The 21,521-nt window shown below is 63.8% G+C and overlaps 1 protein-coding gene across 6 annotated transcripts in view; it reads left to right on the forward strand.

The window, feature by feature from the left end:
- The window catches only part of SH3BP2 (SH3 domain binding protein 2), a 35,946-nt gene extending 17,657 nt beyond the window's left edge, over window positions 1-18,289 (forward strand). For 5 of the 6 annotated variants that reach the window (XM_047798509.1, XM_047798512.1, XM_047798511.1 and 2 more), the window contains 12 exons: window positions 7,786-7,925; window positions 9,289-9,391; window positions 10,703-10,820; window positions 11,007-11,077; window positions 11,884-11,972; window positions 12,163-12,231; window positions 13,828-14,482; window positions 15,843-15,966; window positions 16,175-16,230; window positions 16,570-16,651; window positions 17,364-17,423; window positions 17,729-18,289. In XM_047798509.1, coding sequence (XP_047654465.1) covers window positions 7,790-7,925; window positions 9,289-9,391; window positions 10,703-10,820; window positions 11,007-11,077; window positions 11,884-11,972; window positions 12,163-12,231; window positions 13,828-14,482; window positions 15,843-15,966; window positions 16,175-16,230; window positions 16,570-16,651; window positions 17,364-17,423; window positions 17,729-17,866 — 1,701 coding nt within the window. In that variant the 5' untranslated portion in view covers window positions 7,786-7,789 and the 3' untranslated portion in view covers window positions 17,867-18,289. Of the gene's footprint in view, window positions 1-431; window positions 654-7,785; window positions 7,926-9,288; window positions 9,392-10,702; window positions 10,821-11,006; window positions 11,078-11,883; window positions 11,973-12,162; window positions 12,232-13,827; window positions 14,483-15,842; window positions 15,967-16,174; window positions 16,231-16,569; window positions 16,652-17,363; window positions 17,424-17,728 lie in introns of those variants that run through there. The other variant, XM_047798506.1, reaches the window with a different exon arrangement.
- Window positions 18,290-21,521: the final 3,232 nt, after the last annotated feature.

Here is a 21,521-nt window from a genome sequence, read left to right on the forward strand (position 1 = left end):
CGGAGTGGGTGGCTGTGTCCACGTTGGTGGCAGGAGCACGCTGGGGAGGTAGTGAGCTCCCTGTGTGGGGCACAAGCACTAGCTTCTTGTGGAGGTATCTCAGGGGCCGGGAAGCTGGGCTTCTGGGCCGTCAGGTATTTGCTGGAAAGAAGCCAAGTACGCGGAGGTGGCCCTGGAGGGACTGCAGGGGCGCTTCCTCCCAGGGGACATGGCTGGCCTCGCCCCTGGGCCTGGGGAGCTGTGGTCTCTGGCCACAGTGGGCACGGCTAAAACCCAGCAGGCTAAACAGTGCTGACAGGGCACTGTACTGGGCCCCAACGGGCCTCAGGCCCTTGAAGGGTGGAAGGCAGGAAGTGCTGGCTACCGGGGGTTGCCCAGCAATCCAGCAACAGGAAGTCCTGGGCGGGGAGGAAGCCCTGGAGGCCGCAGGCCCCAGATGCAGCAGGCAGCTGCCAGCAGGAGGGATCGGCGGACGCAGCCAGCAGGCGGCATTCCGGGCAGCGCGGGGCATCAGGCCTCACCCGCCTGGAGGATGCGGGCTGAAGCCCCGCCCCATGGCCCCTGAGCCACATGGCCTTCCCGGGCCCCAGGACACCTGCCTCCAATCCAGTGTCAGGCAGGAAGAGAGCCATGTGCTGGGTCAGTGCCACCAGGTCAGTGGGCAACCCTGGGGCTGGGGGCTCGGGAGGTGGTGTCAGCCCAGCACCCGTAGAACTGCTGAGGGAGGCTCCGCGTGGGAGCCAGGGCCCTCCTTGGGGCCGCGGTGGGCACCCGCAGGACGCTGGCCCCGGGCCCTTGAGAGGAGAGCCCTCAGGGATGGCTGGGACAAACGGGGCCCAGAGAGACACCGCTGCTGCCCCTGGGTCACGCGCCACTCAGCCAGCAGCTGGCAGGAGGGTGGGGCCTGGGTCGGGCGAGCCTTCCCACGGTACACCATGCCAGGGCGGCTTGGTCTTTGGGTTCTGTGTGCCTACACACTGCGTGATTGTATGTGTGGTGTGAGTACGAGCATGTCCTGTGCCTGCAGGAGGGCAGAGCGAGCTGTGTGAGCCCCCCGGGAGTGCTGAGCTTGGGGGCCTGGTGGGGTGTCCAAGAGCCCCGGGGTCTCAGGGGCCCAGGTCGAGCCTCCCTCCCCTGGCACCGCTGGTCACGGGCCTTTGTAGGGATGTTTTGGTTTTCATTCTTTTATGGAGAAAGATTCTGGGAAGAGGAAGAAGGAGGAGAAACTGAAAGGGGAGCGAGAAGGAGCTGGGTGTCAGGCGCTGGGGCCCCGCGCCGCCTAGCGCCCGCTCTGGGCCAGGCGTGGGGGGCGCTCCATCATTGACTGGCTGTGTGACTTGACTTCTGAGTTCCTCAGCTTCTCTGGCCCTTGGTGTCTTCATCAGTGACGTGGGGACGGTGCTGGCTCACTCTCAGGGGTGTTGTGGTGATGACGTGGGGTGACCTCTGAGAAGCACAGAGCCCGGCGCGTGCGAGCCCTGGGCCTGCCTGGTTCAGCCTCCTGGGCCATGAGATGGGAGGGAAGCCTGGGGTGTGGCCAGCTGTCCGGTCAGACGTGGCGCTGGACCAGCGCGGGGCTGCGAGGCAGGGATGACGACCCGGACCTGGGCCCTGGCTGCCCGCCCAGGGCCCTGAGCCCCCCTGAGGGTCCTGTTAGCCCCTGGAGGTTGTGCGCGGGTGTGGATGTATGAGCGTGCGGGTGAGTACACATGCATGTTAGCGTGTGCGAGTGCACGTGTGGTGTACACAGGTGGGTGGGTGTGAACATGTGTGCACTGGGGGACCTGGCCTCGTCTCCGCTGGGGCTGGGACTCCCAGCCCCACCTCCCCTGCGGCTCTCACGAACAGGCCGGCCTGGTCACCGCTGACAGGAACCCCCTGACACTGTGGTCACCCGAGGCGTCAGCTCCCTCACCACAGCTGGGGCTGAACCTGCAGGTGTCGTCCGCTCCCAGGCACGGGCTCACACGGGCACACAGGCGTGCGCACACACTGACGTGCACACACAGAGCCTTCTGCATTCAAGCTGTGCAGCTCATGCACACGTCCTATTTGGGGCGCCGTCAGTGACAATGACCGAGGGTGCAGACTACAGCTGCAGTGTGGCCCTGGGCTCACAGCCAGGCGGGAGGGGAGCTCAGTGGGGCTGTGGCTGTGTGACAGCGGTTTTCACCCTCCAGCTCTGTCCCCACCCAACAGCCTTAGGCCTTGGGTCCCACAGACCAGTCTCAACTCTGAGGGGAGGTGGGGGTGGGCACAGGAGCACAGCCGAGGCTCAGGGGTGCCTGCCTTCCCTAGTAGGTGTGCTGCTCACACGTGGGTACACATAATTGCATACCTCCTGGAAGGGCTCGCGCGGCCCGTCAGCCACCCTGACGCTGCCCTGTGCCTCCTGAGCCCTGCCCCCGGCGGCCCAAGCCTGGAACGTGAGTGCTGACCTGCTGCCGGCCCACTGGGTGGCCTCAGTCCCCTCCTGTGAGGGACAGATGTCCCCAGGGGAGGGCCCCGTCACTGCTGCCGGACTGTGCCGGGCTATGAGGATTGGGCTCTCCCAGGCCCCTTTTAACTGGAGGGAGGACAGGCCTGGCAGGACTTGAGCCCAGGGCTCTGGCACACTCCCTGCCAGTTCCCACCAGGGCTTGCCCGGTGGGCACTGCCAGCGGCACAGGGAGGAGTCACCGTGGGGGTGTCTGCCCTGTGGCGGAGGGACGGAGACTTCCTGCTGGTGAGGGGCCCCTGGGCCCTGAGGGAGAGAGCAGGGAGGCCAAGCTGGCCAGGAGCATGGGTGCCCCTTGGGGACTCCCCTGGACTTTCCTGGGCACCAGTGGCGTTGGAGCTGCGAACTGGGTGGAAATTCCCCCAGAGCTGTGTGGTCCGCATCAGCACGGCCCAGCGTCACCCTCGCCCTCAGCCACCACTTCCCTGTCCTGCTTCAGCTCGGCCTGGTACTGGGCTCCGGGGAGGGTGCCAACCCAGCTCACCCAGAGGTGCAGGGCAAGGCTAGGGGGCTGCAGGGTGTTTGGGCATCAAGATGAGCTCCCACTTCGATGGCCCCTCTTCTGAGGCAGGGACATTCCCAGGGGAGGTGAGGGGGGAGCTCCAACCTGCCTTCCTCCGGCCACAGAGCACCTGCCTGGCCACTGAGCTGACCAGGTTTGGGGCCAGGAGGAGGCACCGGCGCCATGAGTCCTCTGTTCTGCCACCCCCGCTCCAGCACACCTGCCTGGAAAGGATGTGATATATGGGGGGCTGTTTCAGCTCCCTGTGCCTTCCAGGCAACTTGAGGTCCCTAACACCTAGCAGGGTCAACCTTCTGTATCCCCTTTGGGACTGCCTGGGCCCCCCCTCTGCTGGGCCTGAGCTGGTGATGGTAAAGAGAGTGACGCAGGACCAGCCAGAGGTCAGGGAGGACCACCTGAAAGAGGGGATCCTTGAGCGAACCCTTTCTTCATGTTGGGGTTGTTCGTTGCTGGCGCGGAGAAAATAGGAGGGATTTTTCTGTACTGATCTGGCGTCCTGCCACCTTGCCGAGCTCGTTTATTAGATCTGACCCTTATTTAGTGGATCCCTTGGGATTTTCTCCTATGTAATCATCGGTGTAAGTAGTTTTACCTTTTCCTTTCCAATCTGAATAGCCTTTATTTCTTCTTGCCTCATTGTCCTGGCTAGAACCCCTAGTACAAGGTTGACTAGAAGCGGCAACAGGAGTTCCCGTGTGACTCAGCAGGCTAAGGATCCAGCGCTGTCACTGCTGTGGCTCAGGTTACATCTGTGGCTTGGGTTCCATCCCTGGCCTGGGAATGTTCACGTGCCTCAGGCTTGGCAAAAAAAAAAAAAAAAAGTGGCAAGAGCAGATGTCCCTGCCTTGTCCTTGATTTTACGGGAAAGTGTTCAGTCACTCACCATGGACTGGGATGTGAGTGCTGGTTTTCCATAGATATCCTGTCCCAGGCTGAGGAAGGGTCCTCCGAGGCCTAGTTTGTTGATTGTTGTTCTTATCAGGAAGCGTTGTCAAATTCTGTCAAATGCTTTTTCTGCATCTTATTGAGATAGTCATGTGGCTTCTCTTTATTCAATTGATGTGATGTATTGCATACTTTGAATTTTGCATAGCAAATCAACCTTGCATTCCTGGAATAAATTCCACTTGGCACACGGTGTAGAAGCTGCACTCAGTTTGTTAGTGTTTGGTTGAGGAACTGCAGGTCTATGCTCATAAGGGATATCGGTGTGTCGTCTTCTTGGGAGCTCTTTGGTTTTGGTGATGTTGGGGACATGGCTCAGATCGCCAGTGTCAGAAAATGAGACACATGAACACGGGGAGATCTCGACAAGGCTCTTTCCTTCTGCAGAAGGGCGCGGGTCCGCGAGCGCAAAGAAGAAGAAACCCTCCCTATTTATCCCTCGCGCTGGTGATGTGCCCATCCCCTTCCCATGGGTCAGGTCAGGGTGCACATTCCTCTCCGTTGGCTAATTCGAAACAAATTGTTACTGGGAGAAGAGGGAAAGGGGAGGGTGGGGGTGGCAGGAAGGCGAAACCGGAGCAAAATGGAGTCACCAAGGTTTCCTTTGATAGAAAAGACGTTATGTTACTTTCCAGCGATCAAGGAAACGCTGCCCACTTAGAATGAGTGCCTTCCTCTTCTGTGTTTGGAAGAGTTTGTGAAGGACCAGTGTTCGTTTGAACCAATGCTAGAGGGTTGAGTTAGTTCGGCTACCATCTCAGGCAGTGGAGACGGTGTGGACAGAGGCCTGGAAATAGGAGCTTGGGGGGTTTGAGTAACAGGAGTCCCAGGGCCCGGCTGGCACAGGCGCACAGGAGGTGGAGGGCAGGCGAGCTGGTGAGAAAGGTCCACAGGGGCTGGACCCAGAAGGGCCAGCTGGACAGGAGCAGGTCCTGGGGTCTAGCACAAAGCAGTGCTGGGAATGGCATGTGTGTTGAGAATGTGTGGAGTCGGGGCTGGGGAGGGAGCTGAGGTGAGGAAGTGGTAGGGGGCTGCCCAGAGGTGGTGGCAGGGGGACAGGCAGGGGGGCCGGGAGGAGGGCCTAAAGGACCCGGAGGGCTGGGTATGCTGCCGTGGAGGGTCTGGTAAGAGCACTGGAACAGAGGCGCAGAGGCAGGGGAGGCTGCAGTGAGAGGCCAGGGTTGGCTGCAGAGGGAAGGGGCCAGAGAGCTGCCCCGAGGTTGGAGGCCAGGAAGCCAGGGAGGGCACCCAGTACAGACAGCTGGGCAGGAGCAGGGAGGAGGCTGTTAGAGGGACCCTCTGCCACAGGGTCTTGGTGCAGGCAGCAGGCATGCAGGTGGGAGGCAGAAGAGGCAGAAAGCTTGGGAGGCCTCCAGACCTCGCCAGTCTTCACCAGCCTTTAGCCAGCCCAGGGCTCTCCTGGGAGAGATGCCCACATATCTCCAGGCAGGCAGAGGGGCCAAGGACCAGCTCCCACGCCTGCAGGGGGCCCAGGGTCAGCTCAGCTGGTCAGAGACGCCAGGCGGCCCTGCCGGGAGGGGGCACGGAAAACAGCTGCCCCGCCTGGGAGCTTGAGTGCTTTCGGCCTGGTGGGGGCTCGCCAGCCAGACCCGGTTCAACCCCATCGCCCGGCAGGGCGGCCTCACCCCATTTACAGACATGCGGACTGAGGCTCAGGAGGGAGAAGCCACTTTCTCAGGGGCCCGCCAGCCGGCAGCGGGGTGGGACCAGGTGGGACCAGGTGGGACCCCAGCGCGCGCTGAGGCAGCGATGGGGCGGTGAAGCCGAGCCGCCGCGTTCGCGTCGTCGGCCTCCAGACTCAGGGCTGCGACTCAGACGTCGCCCGCCCCACCCTCGGGGAAACCGAGGCCCCGCGGGCGCGACGGGCGGGTGGCGGCTCCTCACCTGCCCGGGGCCGCCCCGCCCGCGAGGGGCGGAGCCTGCGGGCCGGGGCGGGGCCGAGGGCGGGGGGGCGGCCTCCGGGCGCGGGGCCGGGGGCGCGGCGACGGCATGGCGGGCGCGGGGCTGCGGCCGCGGGGCTGGGGCCGGCGAGAGGTGGGCGCCGGGGGCGAGGCGGCGGCGGGGGCGCGCGGCCCGGAGCCCTGTCTGTGCGCGCAGGGGAGGAGGGCGCGGGCCGCCCCCCGGAACCTGGCCGTGCCCGCCGCGTGGACGCCGTGAGTACCCAGCCGGACCGAGCCGGCGCTTCCGGCGAGAACAAAGGCGGGCGTGGGCGGGCCCCGAGGGTCTGGGGGCTCCCGGGCCGGTGCAGGCCTGGCCCGGGGCTGCCACCTCCCGTGGGTGGGCGTGGCGCAGCCCTCTCCTCTCTGCGCCCCGCGGGGTTCTGTCCGTTGCTGGCCGGCGGAGGTGGCGCGTCTTTGTTGGAACCGCCGCTATTGGTGGGGGGCGCAGGCCGGAGGGGTTGGCTTTGTGTGCAGGTGGAGCTGGAGGGGGCAGCCGGAGCGACCGAGGCAGAGGCCAAGGCCGAGGAGCAGTCGTCCCGGGGACGGGGGAGGTGAACATTGGATGGCGAATGCCGATGTTCTCTGTGCGGGTTTGGGAAGGAGGCTTGTGACGGCGGGAGTTCTAGGAAAACTGGGCTTCTGGCTCCAACGCTAACTACTCCTCCAACTCTGCTGTGGCCCCAGAAAGGGATCAGGCGCTGGATAAAGCAATGCAGGGTTGGGGGGTGCTGTTCAGAAGGACCAGGGATGTGGAAGAGCTTGAAGGTGATTGGGCATTGAGGTGCCTCCCAGAAGAGAGGACTCTGAGTCTGGGTCTTGACGGATGAGTAGGAGTTCTCTATGTGAGGAAGGGGAGCAAGTCATTCCAGGCAGGGCGGGAAGCGGGAAACTGAAACCGCCTGGGAGGTTTCAGGGAGAGCAGCTGGAACAGGGCAAGCGCCCCAGAAGGGGCGGGGCCTGGAATGTAGGGTCCTGTGGGCCTGGGTTAACCTGGTGACTGTGCTGTGTGGTCCTCGCCTGAGTGATGCCCCAGGCCGATGGGGAGACAGTAGTTCCCAGTCAAGCCAAGAAATGGTTGTCATGGCCGCTGTTGACCAGGGTGCACTTCCACTTTACAGCTTCAGCAGCTGAGGCCTAGGGATCCCCCAGAAAGCAAGTCAGGACGGGAACTGGGCCCACTTGGCTACCTGCTTTCGTGCTTCCTGGTCTCAGGGCCTTAAGAAAGGGATGGGGAGTTCCCGTCGTGGTGCAGTGGTTGGTGAATCCGACTAGGAACCATGAGGTTGCGGGTTCGGTCCCTGCCCTTGCTCAGTGGGTTAACGATCCGGCGTTGCCGTGAGCTGTGGTGTAGGTCGCAGACGCGGCTCGGATCCCACGTTGCTGTGGCTCTGTCATAGGCCGGTGGCTACAGCTCCGATTGGACCCCTAGCCTGGGAACCTCCATATGCCACGGGAGTGGCCCAAGAAATGGCAAAAAAAAAAGACAAAAAAAGAAAGGGATGGACAGAAGTTGGCCAAGGGCAGGTGGGAGTGTAAAGCGGGACATCCGGGGCCATGAGTTAGATGTGTGCAGAATGAGCCGGTGACAATGAAGGAACACACTTAGCTCCCAGGGTCCTTGAAAGCCAAGTGTGCAGCAGAATGGACTGGGGGCTGACCAAGTGGACCAGTGGCTTTGTCCCTCCCTGGGGTCCCACCTAGACGCCCAGGGCCTTCAGAAAAGGGGTTGCATTGCCCTTTGCTGCCTCGAACCTTCCTGCTGTCTCCAGGAACTTGCCGTGTCCGGGCATGCTGCCAGCTAAGCCGTCTTCTGCCCCCAACCCCCGGCTGAGACACATCCCCTTCCCTTTTCACTGCAGCTTCATGGCGGCCGAGGAGATGCACTGGCCTGTCCCCATGAAGGCCATTGGTGCCCAGAACTTGCTAACCATGCCTGGGGGTGTGGCCAAGGCTGGCTACCTGCACAAGAAAGGTGGTACCCAACTGCAGCTGCTCAGATGTAAGTCCCCTGAGTGGTGGGAGCGCAGTGGGAGGATGTGGATACGGGGCTGAGCCCTGGCCCTGTGCCCCCACTTCTCCACTGGACCTCTTTGGATGACTCTCAACTTCCTTCTTTACCTGGTGGGCCCCCTGGAGTTGCCCTTCTCTCCCTGGTGCTGGCATCCCCTAGCGAACCAGGGGTTGACCTCCCAGCCCTCAGGCCTGTGGGAGGTCTGGGGGTGGCGCAGCTGAGTGGAGGTAGGATGGGCACTTGGTGCACAGTGCTGACCCGTTGACCAAGGGGGCTTCAGCCTGCAGACCCGGGCCGGGGGCTCTTGTTGGCCTAGTTGGTCTGGCCCCTGGGTGGTGCCCTCGCCTTATCACGTGCTTGTTCAGTGAGTTGGGGGTCAGTCTTTCCATTATAACCCATGTGCCAGGCTGAGACCCATCTGGGTCCTGGTCCTCCAGACCTTCGTGAGATGGGGGCTCTGGTCCCTGGAACAGCAGACTGGGAGAGGGAGGGAGCCCCTAGGCCTGGGAGATGCCTAGCTTTTGGGACACCGAACACCCAAGAGTATCAGGGCCTTGCCTGTCCCTCTGACCAGCCACGAGCGCCCCATGCCTTTGCACCAGCAGTGCCCTCCGCGGGGGCTCCCTGGCCCTGGTGCTGCCTGGTTGAAGTGCCCCAGGCTGATTGGTTTGGTTTCTGTGCAGGCTCTTTTTTTTTTTTTTTCCCTCTTTCTTTCTTTCTTGGCCACCCAGTGGCATATGGAGTTCCTGGGCCAGGGATCAGATCCCAGCCACAGCAGTGATCTATGCTGCAGCTGCAGCAATACCAGAACCTTTAACCCACTGTGCCCAGCCGGAATTGAACCTGTATCCTGGTGCAGATGTGCTGATCCATTGTGCTGCAGAGGGAACTCCTCTGCGCAGGCTCTGATTGATCCATTCTCTTAACCGGAGCCTTCTAGGAGGGGCTGTAGCTGAGATGCCCCCAGGTCTGGGAGGGGCTCTCACCATAACTGCCTGGGGTCAGCTCCTCACCAGTGGCTCTTGTTGGCAAGCTCTCTAGGCTTCTTTGCCCCTACCCTTGCCCCGCCAGCCAGGGGTGGAGGGACCCCTGCAAGGCAGCTGTCGCCTCCGGGGCCTCTGGCCCTGGCTCTGCCCTCCCCCGAGCCAGCTTCGGTCCCTGTCCCTGGGGCCCCTGGGAGCTGCACACAGCCCCCTGAGTCTGCCCCTGCCCCGGAGTGGCCAGTGCACTTCTCTGCTTGTCCACATCTGTTCCCACAGCAGGCGCTTGGGGAGGGGGCAGGAGGCCTGGCGAGTGGGGCCCCCTCAGTGGGGGTGCCCACCTCACCCCTGCCTCGCCGCACTGCCCACAGGGCCCCTGCGCTTTGTCATCATCCACAAGCGATGCATCTACTACTTCAAGAGCAGCACGTCTGCCTCCCCGCAGGGCGCCTTCTCCCTGAGTGGCTACAACCGGTGAGTGCCCCCTGCTTCTAGTCCAGGCCCCAGGGCCAGGGCTGCTACCCAGGGCAAGTCCAGGCTTTCCTGAGATGGCTCCCATCCCCCCCTTTGGACCGTGTCCAGCCTCTGCCGCCAGCCTCTGCCGCGCCGTCCTCGCTGCATCTCCTTGTGGTCTTCTCTCCGCTCTTTGCCAAGGGCCTGGGTGCGAGGCTGGGGCGCAAGGGGCGGAATAAGCTGTCTTCATTCAGTTACTTCCCAGTGACTGCTCTGTCCCTCCTTCGTCCCCACCTTGCCCCCATTCCCTGGCCCATAGCCTAGCCCACTACTCCAGCCCTGCCCCAGGCTCCCCAGCTCCAAGGGCCTCCCCGACTGGGGCCAGCTCCCGGCTTCATACGTGCTGTGAGCTGGTCCAGCCGTGGGGCCACGAGCCTGCCCTGGAGAGGCTCTCAGACTGATGGACAGGTGGGCAGAGGGCCAGACCCCCATGTAGGGTGGGACATGCTGGCACGCGAGGGCCCACTCAGGGCCTTGGGGGCCTGCACAGCAGGGGTCACGTGTGATTCCTGGCTCTAGGTCTTGGTGTCACATTGCCCAGCCCTGCACCCGAGGGCATTAGTCTGTGCCTTCTGCCCCACCCCTCCTGTGGGAACCTGAGGGTCTCCTGATATCTAGCTAGACTGAGGCCCTGGGGAGCGACTCTAGGCTTTGGCTCACCCTGGCCCCGAGCTCAGTGGGGGAACCTTGCCCAAGCGCCAGAGCCAGACCCGCAGGGCGCTAGTGGGTCAGAGCTCCAGGGGACGGTGGGGAGAGTCGTTTCCTTTCTCCAACACACCACTCGGCCTGATGGGGTGCAGCCCTGATGGCCCAGGTGGGCACACCTGCCCCAGTTGTCCAGCCCAGCAGTGCCGCCGCACAGTAGACTTGGAGATCTTAATGAGAGCCCCATGCCTGCTGTGAGTCACTTCCTTGCCAGGGCAGCCAGGGCAGGGCCGAGGCTGACATGGAGCCCCGCGAACACCCCCAGCAGGCAGGCCAGGGACCCAAGGTGTCACACAGAGTGGCATTGGTGGGCAGCGAGGGCCTCAGGGCCTTGCACGTGCTGCTCCCTGGCAGCCCCCTGGACCCGCACGCTCTGCTCACTGCGCCCCCTTTGCCCCCACGCCTTCCTTGGCCTGAGGCACCAGGCGCTCAGCCCTCGGCAGCAGATCTCCCCGTGTCCCTCGGGGCACTGCGCTGGGAGCCAAGAGCGGTGCAGGGGCAGGGGCTGCGCTCAGGCCGTCCCTGTGGGTGGGGACCGGAGGGTGACCGCCGGCCCCCTGCCCTCAGGGTGATGCGGGCGGCGGAGGAGACGACGTCCAGCAACGTCTTTCCCTTCAAGATCGTCCACATCAGCAAGAAGCACCGCACGTGGTTCTTCTCGGCCTCCTCCGAGGAGGAGCGCAAGGTGATGGGGGGCCCGGGTTGCTCCGGGGCCCGGTCCTCGTGCCCAGAGCCTGGGGGCAGTGCCCTCGGAACCCGCTGGCTCAGGAGGGCCCGTCTTCCCCGACCTTGGTGCAGGGAGGGGTGAGGTTGGGGTCCTGCCGGGGGGGGGGGGGGCCTCCTGTCCACTGAGGCCCTGACCAACCCACAGAGCTGGATGGCCATGCTGCGCAGGGAGATCGGCCACTTCCACGAGAAGAAGGAGCTGCCGCTGGATGCCAGGTGGGCCTGGGGCGAGATGGTGGGCGGGGTGTCCCCTTGACAGCTGTGCTCACCTGCCTGTCCAGGGGGCTTGGCCCAGAATCTTCGCCTCGAGGGCTTTTGTGGAGGTGCCAACTGGGTGTGTGTGTGTGTGTGTGTGTGTAGAAACAGAGCATGCAAGCACGTATCCCGTCGGTAGTTCCTGTCTGGAGGTACACTGCTTTCACCTGCCCACCCAGGAAGCCAGGCATTTGCAGAAGCCGAGACCTCTGGGTTCCTAGCCCCCTGACGCCCACCCCAGCTCCCTGGGGAGTGAGGCCAGATTGGGTCCCCAGGGTGGTAGCTCAGCCTGTCCCAGCCTCGTGGTGAAGTGGCTCCGCAGGTAGCAGGGGCTCTCTGGGCGGGAACAGCATCCATCCTGTCCTTTCAGAGATGCGGGAGCGGGGCCCGGGTAGGGCTGGCATGCTGAGCCTGCCTCACAGGCCCTGGCCTCAGCCCTCTGGGCTGGGGCCAGTGGGGATGGCACCATCTGGGCAGTCAGAGGGCACACTTGTGGCAGGAAGCTCAGTGGGGAGGCAGGCACCCCAGCCTCCAGCCCTCTTGTTTGTCCTTGTGTGTTTTCCTGCGTCTCGATCTTCACACGTCCACACATCTCCATGTGTTCTCGTGATCATCCGTGCGTCTGTGCACGTCGTGTGTCCAGTTGTCTGCGTGCTCGTGCCTGTGTCTGTCTGCGTCTGTGTGTCTGTGTGTCCGAGTGCTTGTGTCGTACGGGTGAGGGCTCGACGCCCCCCGCCTGGGGTTCACCGCGCCCCTCCCGCACTCAGTGACTCCAGCTCCGACACAGACAGCTTCTACGGTGCGATCGAGCGGCCCGTGGACATCAGCCTCTCTCCACACCCCACGGACACGGAAGGTGGGCCCAGCGCACAGCCTCTGCCTCACGTCCCTCCGCACCTGGCCCTGGCGGGGGCCAGCCGGGTCCTCCCTGCTCTGTCCCTTGGGCTTCCCCAGGCAGCCTGGGTCCTGGGGGCCCATCCTGCCCACCTCATCCTTGCCCCCTGCCTCCCGCGGGCCCTGAGTCCGGCCTCCGTCTTGTCCCACAGACTACGAGCACGACGACGAGGACGACTCGTACCTGGAGCCCGACTCCCCCGAGCCTGTGCAGCCTGAGGGTAGGCAGGGGTAGGCGGGGCCAGCCACAGGCTTGGGGTGGAAGGTGGGAACCGGGGCCTGGGGCAGAGCCCCCCAGGCTGGGAGTGTCACCTGGGTGCTGGGTCAGGTATCACCGACCCAGTTTTCCTCCTGTGGCCCAAGTCTTGGGAGGAACAGAGCACAAGAGGCTTAAGGCTGTGGCTCTGCTCACCTGCTGACCTCCAGTTAGCCCAGCGGTAGCCCAGGGCGGGGGAGGGTTGCTGAGCTGGGGAGGGGGGATAGCTCTGAGCGCCTCTGGGCCGGACTGTCGCTTGGCACCCCGCCCCACCCCCACCTCCCCAAGCACTTGGCCTGGCGGGGGGCCAGGCGTTGAGCGGGCATCTCATACTAACATTGCAGGGAGGCCTCTGGCGTGCCCTCTGTCTCGTCACTCCCGACTCCTGCCATCCCCTCACGGTCCTGTCCCTTCCACCTCCCTGGTCCTCCTCTCCCAGCCCAGCCTCTCCTCCCTCACCCCAGCTCCTCTCCTCCCCTCCAACCTCATGTTTCCAGGGACTTCCGAATGTCCCTCCACCCTCGGCCTCCTCTCCAGGGACCTTGTCCTCCGCCCACCTCGACCCCCTCGTGGCCTCTGCTTAGCTCTGCCTCCCCTCTCGAGTCCACCCGGGGCCTCAGCTCCCACAGGCCTTCAGCCCGCCAGCCCAGCCCAGAGCCCACGCGGCGCCCTCGTCCTGGGGTCTCTGTGCCCTCACGCCACGCTCCACCCCTTCATCTCTCTGGCCTGTGACCCCAGCCCTGGTGAAGCCCCATCTCCATCTGCCCCACCCCTCGCTGGAGGGAGCACACAGGGGCTGTCTTATCCCCGCCCTGAACCTTAGGGGCCTGGCGCTCCTGCCTGCCAGCCTGCCTGCTCCAGGCGTTCGGGCTCCCTGCCCAGAGTGGCTTGTCGGCGTTCCCACCTTGGTGCTCAGTGCCCATGGGCGGCACTTGACCAGGTGCCCTCTCTCTGCCACCACCTGCCTCACCAGCACCAGGCACTGTGTGCTTCAGGTCCCCTCCCGCCTCCTGCCCAGGCCTGTGCCGCCCACGTGCCCACGCACACGACCGAGGGTCCCCCTGGCTCAGGACCACAGCTAGCGTGGATGGGCTGTTGGCCCTGCTGACATTGCCAGCCGGGACCTCTCTGAGCCCTGGGCCTGGGCTTCTCCAGTCTACGCTTCCTCCCCTGGCTGGGAGGAACTTGTCACGAGCAAACCCAACTCCTGTCTTCCCCGCAGCCTGCTCCCGCCCCTCCTCCTCCCTCTGAGGGGACATCCAGCCTCCCCAGCGGAGGCGCTGATCCTGGGGGAGCTCCTTGCCTCTTTGCTCCCTGCCTCCCGCTCCTCCCACTTGGGAGCCTGATGGCTTCGGGAAGTTCGCACAGGCTGCCGTGTGGAGGGATGGACGGGGTGGGCCAGGAAGAGGGGAGGCCGCATCCACAGCACGGGGTATTGGGCTGTAGGGTGGCCAGGTTGCATACCCACTTGGCCCTGGCCTTCCATGGTGGGTGGAGGTGGTGCTGGCCCAGCCCCCAGCAGGTGATGCTTGCTCACCACATGGGTCTCTTTGCTCTCCAGATGCCTTGATCCACCCGCCGGCCTACCCCCCGCCTCCTGTGCCCACACCCAGGAAGCCAGTTTTCTCCGATGTGCCCCGTGCCCACTCCTTCACCTCCAAGGGTCCGAGCCCTCTGTTGCCACCCCCACCCCCTAAGCGCGGTCTCCCTGATGCTTGCCCGCCCCCTGAGGACTCCAAGAGGGACCTGCTGGGCCTGAGGCGGGCCGAGCCTGGCCCTAGGGTGCCCCCTGCCTGCCGGAGGATGAGTGACCCCCCGCCAGGCGGCCTGCCCATCATGCCCGGCCTACGGAAAACACCTTGCTTCCACGAGAATGCCAGCCCCAGCCCAGAGCCCCGGATCCCCAGCCACGGGGCCAGCCCTGCCTCCAGCTCTGCCAGCACAGTTTCCGCCGCCTCCAGGAACTGTGACAAGCTCAAGTCCTTCCACCTGTCCCCTCGGGGGCCACCCACGCCCGAGCCCCCGCCCGTGCCGGCCAACAAGCCCAAGTTCCTGAAGGTGGTTGAAGAGGCCCCCCTCAGGGAGGCAGCCAAGCCTGGACTTTATGTGCCCCCGGTGGCCCCGAGGCCTCCTGTGCTGAAGCTGCCCACGCCCGAGACCACAGCCCGGCCCACGATCCTGCCCAAGCCAGAGAAGCCGCACCTCCCCCACCTCCAGTGAGTCAGTGTGGCAGTGGTGCCACTGGAGCCCCTCCCCAGCCTCCCTGCCCCCGGCACTCGACCCACAAAGGGCACTGGCGGCTCTGGCACGTGGAGGGAGGCCTGTTATGCCCACCCTTCACCTGAGCCAGGGGCACAGGGGCCACCTTGCCCTTGACATCCAGCCCAGTGCGTGGTGAGCCGGGGTCTGTTGCTGCCTTGGGAGCAGGGGGCAAGGAGGGGCTTTGGGGACACAGGCCTCCCGGGTTGACTGCTGTGCAGCCTGAGGGCCCTGCAGGGTCAGGGGAGGGGCCTGTGGGGCTGCTGTCCGGGCCTGGGACAGGTGGCCTGGGGCCATGTGTGACCGTGAGCCACTCTGAGCCCATGGGCCTCTGCAGGCCGTCCTGATCCGGAATTATCCCTCCCAGCCCTGACTGGGGCCCTGGATGTGTCCCTGGCTGTGAAGCTCCCAAGGCTGCCTTTGTGCCCTTCCTGACTGGGAACCCCCCCCCCGCCCCCGCCCCCCTGGATGTCGACTGTCCCTGACTCGCCGCGAGGCCTGCTCAGATACCTTCCGCTTTAGCGCTGGGCGGCGCCAGGAGACCGGGCTCGTTCACGCCCAGTGCGTGGGGCCTCAGCAGGGGCGCCTCTGGGAGCCCCGGGGGCGAGCCTTGGGTGCGCACGTGCCAACACAGTTCTCTCTGAGCACCCTTGACCATGGCGCCTTCTCCCCAGGGCTCTGTTAGCGCCACTACCCCCCGGGAAAGTGGCTGGGAGAACCGCTTGCCACACTTGTGGTTTTGTTTTGCAAGGGGCTGTAGAGCTGCAGCCTGGGTCATGTTGTCAAGCACTGGGTTTGGACCCGAGGGTCACAGGCCTGCACTGGCGGCCTGGCCCCGGGTGGCCTCCTTCCATCCTCCCGAAGCCCTGGAGGCTTAGGGCTTCCTGCCACGTGTGGGGGTGTGTCCCGCTGCTTGGCCTGGTTCCATCCGTCCGTCCTCTAGTCTGGGAGGAGCGTGACTTGGCTGAGGTTACAGAGCTGGTCACTGGCGGAGCTGGGGCCGGGACTGCCCTCAGCCTGGGGCCTTTCCCGCAGCATCCGGAGCTATCGTCTGCCATGCGACAACACTAGAGCCAGGACTTCCCTTGCCAGTGACCCTGGCTCAGGCTTCCAGGTCTCAGGCGACCTGCGCCACCCCAGGGCGGTCAGCTTGAAGCCCTCCAGAGCTCTGGGGTCGTGAACCTTTGACCACCCCCAGGGCCCGAGGCACCAGACCTCGTGGGTTCCAAGGCGTGGTGTGGCCACTCCAAGGTCTTGTGGGGTGAGCACCGTCCCGCTCCGTCAGTGACATGACCTTCCTCTCCGTGTCTCCTCTAGGCGCTCACCCCCCGATGGGCAGAGTTTCAGGAGCTTCTCCTTTGAAAAGCCCCGGCAGCCTTTGCCGGCCGACAGCTCCCTGGAGGACGCTGGCAGGGAGGACTCTGACGAGGACTACGAGAAGGCAAGGCCCCGCGGAGCGCCCGGAGCTGCAGGCCGGGGCGGCCTCTCCCTGGCCCTCTCGAGCCAGGGGCCCCGGCCCTCTGCAGCTGAGGGGGCGGGACACGTGCAAAGCCGGGGACGGGCACAAGCTGGCATCTGGTGGCAGGGCGGGGAGTCCTGGGCACAGCCCCCTCCGGCCCGGACACTGACCGCCATGGGCCTCCTTCCAGGTGCCGCTGCCCAGCTCGGTCTTTATCAACACCACGGAGTCCTGCGAGGTGGAAAGGTCAGCGTGAGGCTCCTTCTCCGAGACCTTGTTTTGCAGACACGAGGTTCCCTGCCTGCCCCCTGCCCTAACCCGTCCTGCTGTTCGCCGCTTTTCTGTCCCCCTCGCGAGCCTTGGTGCTGGGCAATTGCTGGCACAAGAACACGGCCGAGAGACCTGGCAAAAGAGCAGATCCCACCAGCTCCGTGCCTGCTGGCCGTCACCCTGGCTCTGCTCCGGCTGGCCCACGTGGCACCCAGTGCTCTTGGTGCCAGGGCGGCAGTACCGGGAGGACAGAGCCCCTGGGGGAGTGGGGCTGTGGGAGATGGGTCACCTGTTGGCACAACTGTCTTACTGCAGGCTGTTCAAAGCCACGAGCCCCCGGGGGGAGCCCCAGGATGGACTCTACTGCATCCGGAACTCCTCCACCAAGTCAGGGAAGGTAGGCAGCCAGGGATGGTGCCCTGGTGGTCACCCTGTCCACAAGGACCCCCCCACCTCCGACCCCGGGACAGCTGCATTGGGGTGGGGTCTTCTGGCTCTCCACACACCCAAGCTGACAGGCGGGTACAGGACCCTACAGTTTGTTTGTAGGATACTTCCCTATACAGCCTCTTACTTGGCATTTCAGCTCAGTTCCATCCTCGAGGTCTCTGCCTGGCAGCCCCCCTCTCCATCTGTCCTTGGGGACTAAACACCAACTGCAGTGGTGCCCCCCTCCCCAGCGTGGGCACGAGGCAGGAAGGAAGGGTGGGGGGGCCCAGGATTCTGTGGGGGTGGGCTTCCTGTTCTTGCACTTTGAAGGGGAGGCTGCTTGGGGGCAGTGGGAATGCTAGGGGTCTGCTGGCCCTGCCTGTGCCCCTCCAAGGGCGAATCGTGTGACCTCACTGAGCCTCAGTTTCCCCACGTGGGTCAGAGATGCTCCTTGTGTGGGCCAGCACTTGCCACTGTTTTTCGAGTCTCGTCAGACTGTCCAAGGGCAGGAAGGCCCGCGGCCAGGGGCCGCCTGTCTCCACCTGGCTGTCCGCGTGCAGAGTGACCCTTCGCTAGGGACCCAGGCTCGGTGCTCTGTCTGCCCCTCGCCCTCGGAGGGCCACGTCTTCCCCAAGGTGAGCCGCTCTCAGTGAGCCCACCCTGCCCGCCTCTCCCTGCAGGTTCTGGTCGTGTGGGACGAAACCTCCAGCAAAGTGAGGAACTACCGCATCTTTGAGAAGGTGAGCAGCTGCCCTACCCCAGGGCCCCAGGCAGGAGGGGGGCCCTAGCCTGGTGCCTGCCTGGGACCGGGACACAGTCTCCCTGGTAGAGCAGCGGGCGGTCGGAGACCAGCACCTCCACACCCCACCTCACCCCTCCCCTGCCTCAGTGCCCCCCGCCACTGCCTCCCCAGCCTGGCTGTGTCCTCCACTGACCCTAGAGGAGATGGGGCGATCAGCCCTCCACCCCAGGCTTATTTGCCGCCCTCGCCTGCATCCCCTGGGCAGAGCCAGCCGCCCCCTGACCCGCCACCCTCCCCACCCAGGACTCGAAGTTCTACCTGGAGGGCGAGGTCCTGTTTGTGAGTGTGGGCAGCCTGGTGGAACACTACCACACCCACGTACTGCCCGGCCACCAGAGCCTGCTGCTGCGCCACCCCTACGGCTACGCCAGGCCCAGGTGACACCGCCCCACCGGCTGCCGGCCACACAGGAGGAGACTGGCTCGCACGGGAGGATGAGCAGGAGCCAGCATGGTGCTTTGGCGTGGGGTCTCCCCGACGGACACTGCAGGGAAACTGCCAGGCCGGGCTCCACCCAGCAGGCTGGGTCCCCGGGGCCAGGCCAGGCCCTGGGCTCCAGAGAATTGAGTGGGGCTCTCCGATCTCACCCCGCCCACCTTACAGGAGCCCAGGAGCCCAGGACTGAGTCCAGCCAGGACATCCCAGACAGGAATTCTGGCACAGCCACCCTGCACTGGGCTGGGAGCTGGGCAGGGCTGGGACATTTGGGGTGGGGACAGGGGCTGGCCCCAGGATCCCCCAGGAACGCTACAACGCAGGCTCCAGAGGGGCTGTTGCTGCACAATAAAGCACAGATGACCTTTGCCCAGGCGGCCAGGGCGTCACTGGGAAGAGGGGGTGGCCGGCCTTACTGAGTTCCCACACCACAGTGACTGCAGCAGTGGGTCCACTAAGAGGTGGACAGGTCCCTGGGCCACAGGTCACTAAACACTGTGTGCGCAGCTGGTAACAGACCAGGACCCAGAGTTGGGTAGTCCGCTCTCAGCCCAAATCCAGAGTGCCAGCTTCTGCTGCCACAAGTCAGGTCCAGGGCAGTGAGGCTGCAGAACTAAAAGGTCCCTCAGAGTTCCCTTGTGGCTCAGTGAGTTAAGGATCCAGTGTTGTCACTATAGTGGCTTGAATCGCTGCTGTTGTGCGGGTTTTACCCCTGGCCTGGGAACTTCCACATGCTGTAAATGTGGCAAAAAAAAAAAAAAATCCTTCAAATATATAATTGGGGAGTTCCCATTGTGGCTCAGCAGGTTAAGAAGCTGACTGGTATCCATGAGGACGCAGGTTCTGATCCCTGTCCCGGCTCATGGGCTAAGACCTGGCATTGCTGTGGCTGTGGCTTAGGGTGGTGGCTGCAGCTCCAACTTGACCCCCTAGCCTGGGAACCTCCATATGCCACAGGTGTGGCCCTAAATTGTGTGCGTGTGTGCGTGTGTGTGTGTGTGTATACATAATGTGTATGTATTGGGGTCATTTGCTGGATTAACCAATGTTTACTGGAAGACAGCTGGGCAGGAAGGTCTCCCAGCACCCACTGTCCGTGGCAGTTGCTGTGCAGGGGCTGGGAGCTTGGAACCCAGTGGGGGGCTCCAGGAAGACTTCCGAGAGGAAGCGCTGGCTGCCGTGACATAGGAAGAGTAGGCCCTCAGTAGGCCGGGGATGGGTGGGGACCGTGGCCCCGGATGCCCACGTCCTCTGGTCGATACCCGGCCCAGGCCCAGCTGTGATTAACCCCTTGTTTCTCGCCGTGGAATTCCAGCCCCCTGCTTGCCCTGGCACAGCCGCTCAGGCTGAGAATTTATTTTCCCCTTAAAAACAGACTTAGCTGGGGGTCAGGGAGGCAGAGAACTTGGGGTCCTCGATCCTCGCTGGACTTTTCTTCCGGGAAAGAGGAATTTGCTCTGTAAAACCCAAGCCACGAGATCCTTCGTGTCCACTTGCTGTTAATGAACAGTCTCAGGAGAAGAGCCCTTGTTTGGCGGTCCCCTCCCCTGCCTGGGGCGTGTCCGGGTGGGGTGGTGGGTGGAGGATGAAAGAGGAGGTGGGTTGGGGGCGTGGGAGGCTCCTTGCGGTGCGGTGGGGAAGACTGGCCGCCTCCTTCCAGGAGCCAAGTGTCCGGCACCGTCTCTGCAGGTGTTTCTTCAGCTGCCCTGGCCCTGGCCGGGGTGGGGGGGGGCAGCCAGTGCTGCTGGGCTTTTCCTGTCCCCAATGAGGGTGCAATTCTCTGCTTTCTCTCTTCCCAAATTCGCTGGGGAACCCAGTGAGGCACGCCGTTCCCCGCTGGCTACAGCTTCCCTTCCTCAGCAGGGGCTCGGGGCAGTTTCCACCAGGGCCCAGGGTCTGCGGTGCCAGTGACGGCTGTAGGATGCCAGGTGTTGCTGCTTTTCGCTGGCATGCAGCCACTTTGGAGCCAGCTCATGGCAAGACCCCTGAGCTGGAAGGCTTTGGGGGTTCTAGGGTCCAGAGCCACGTGACAGGTCCTGCGGGCTGCTTGGACAGGTGAGGCCTGTGGCTGCCAGAGGCCCACCCCAGACCCTGGCCGAGCTGCCCCCAGGCCCAGGGGCTCAGTTGTTAGTCTGAGGGCCAGGGGTAGTGAGCAGGGCCCCAGGCGTGGTCGTCCACTATGAAGGAGGGGCTGGAGGAGGCCCCATTCCCTCCTGAGACCTGCCGTGGGTGTTGTGTTACTCAGGTGGGGCAGGAGGGCGGTGCCACTTGCTGAGCGTTTCCTGTAGTCTAGGTGCTAAGCTCTGCGCGTAGTTTGTCTCGAGGGCGGCTGCTCTTGGATGTGGTTTACAGGTAACAGGCCTAGGTTCAAGTCCCAGGCATGTGATCTGCTTTCACTGCTCTGAGCCCCGACCCTGGCCCCTGCCTGGCGTCCTGCCACCCCTCTCGATCTCTGGTAGTCATTGTGGGGTGTCTAGTTAGCCTGCCTCCCGAGGTTCTGGATGTACTTTCACCCAGCCAAGGGGGCAAGGCTGACCTGCCCCACTCTGCTCTCCTTGCCCCAGACTGTGGGGAGAAACCAATGGGAGGCTGCCCCAAGGTGGTACTGCTGCCTCATCTACAGATGGGGAAATCGAGGCTCAGAGAGGCCTCCCTGACCTGCCAGCCCAATGGTGAGTTCAGAGACGGGTTTGATTCCTGGGCTCGGGAAAAGGGCCCCAAACACTTTGGGAAGACTCTCAAGCTGAGCAGTGAGCACAGGCTTACTTTTCCTGCTGTTGATCAGAAAGCGTGCATTTAGATTAAAAAGGATGCATTTAGAACCGGAAGAGACCCCACTAGACAAGCTGGAGTTGTCGCCCCAGCCCAACTCTAGGTCACATTGCGTGGATGCCCCCTGCTGGTCCAAGGGGGAGCTTCCTGCACCCCAGAGGGCACCAAGGAAGACCCGGGGGCGGGCCTGGGGGCCGGGGGCTTCTTGTCCAGCACCAACTTGGCTGGCCTCTGAGGCAGCAAGGCCACCCAGGGGATATCGAACCACATCCTGTGTCCCTAGAGGAGGGGCAGTGAGGGAAGGTCTCTGGCTGTGATCCAGCTGCATGGTGCCCCTCGCTGGGCACCCCAGTCACATCTCTGTGCCTCCACACAGGAAAGACCGCCCCCTGTCCTGGGGGGCAGTGACCCCACCGAGGGGTGGCTGGCTGGGGCCGTCCCCTGTCAAACCACCTCCAGAAGGCTCTAGGGAGAGTCCGGGGACACAGCAGACCTGACCCCACCTGCCTCCTTCCGAACTTCCTTTGCTCCTCAGAAGCCTTAGAGGCTGCCCGACAGCTGCCCTTGTGTCGCCCTCTGGCTGCTCCTGCCCTGAGCTACTCAGACCTGAAGCACCTCCTTTTTCCTTTCACTTCCTGTGGAAAAGTGAACAAAACACAAGCAAGCTTACTGTGCGGCAAGTTGTTAGGAAGTGAACGCCGAGAAGTAGCCTTTTGAGTTCCTGTTGTGGCGCGGTGGAAATGAAACTGACTAGTATTCATGAGGTTCGATCCCTGGCCTTGCTCAGTGGGTTAAGGATCTGGCATTGCTATGAGCTGTGGTATAGGTT

Source organism: Phacochoerus africanus, chromosome 10 (genome assembly GCF_016906955.1).
Source record: "Phacochoerus africanus isolate WHEZ1 chromosome 10, ROS_Pafr_v1, whole genome shotgun sequence".
NCBI lineage: Eukaryota > Metazoa > Chordata > Mammalia > Artiodactyla > Suidae > Phacochoerus > Phacochoerus africanus.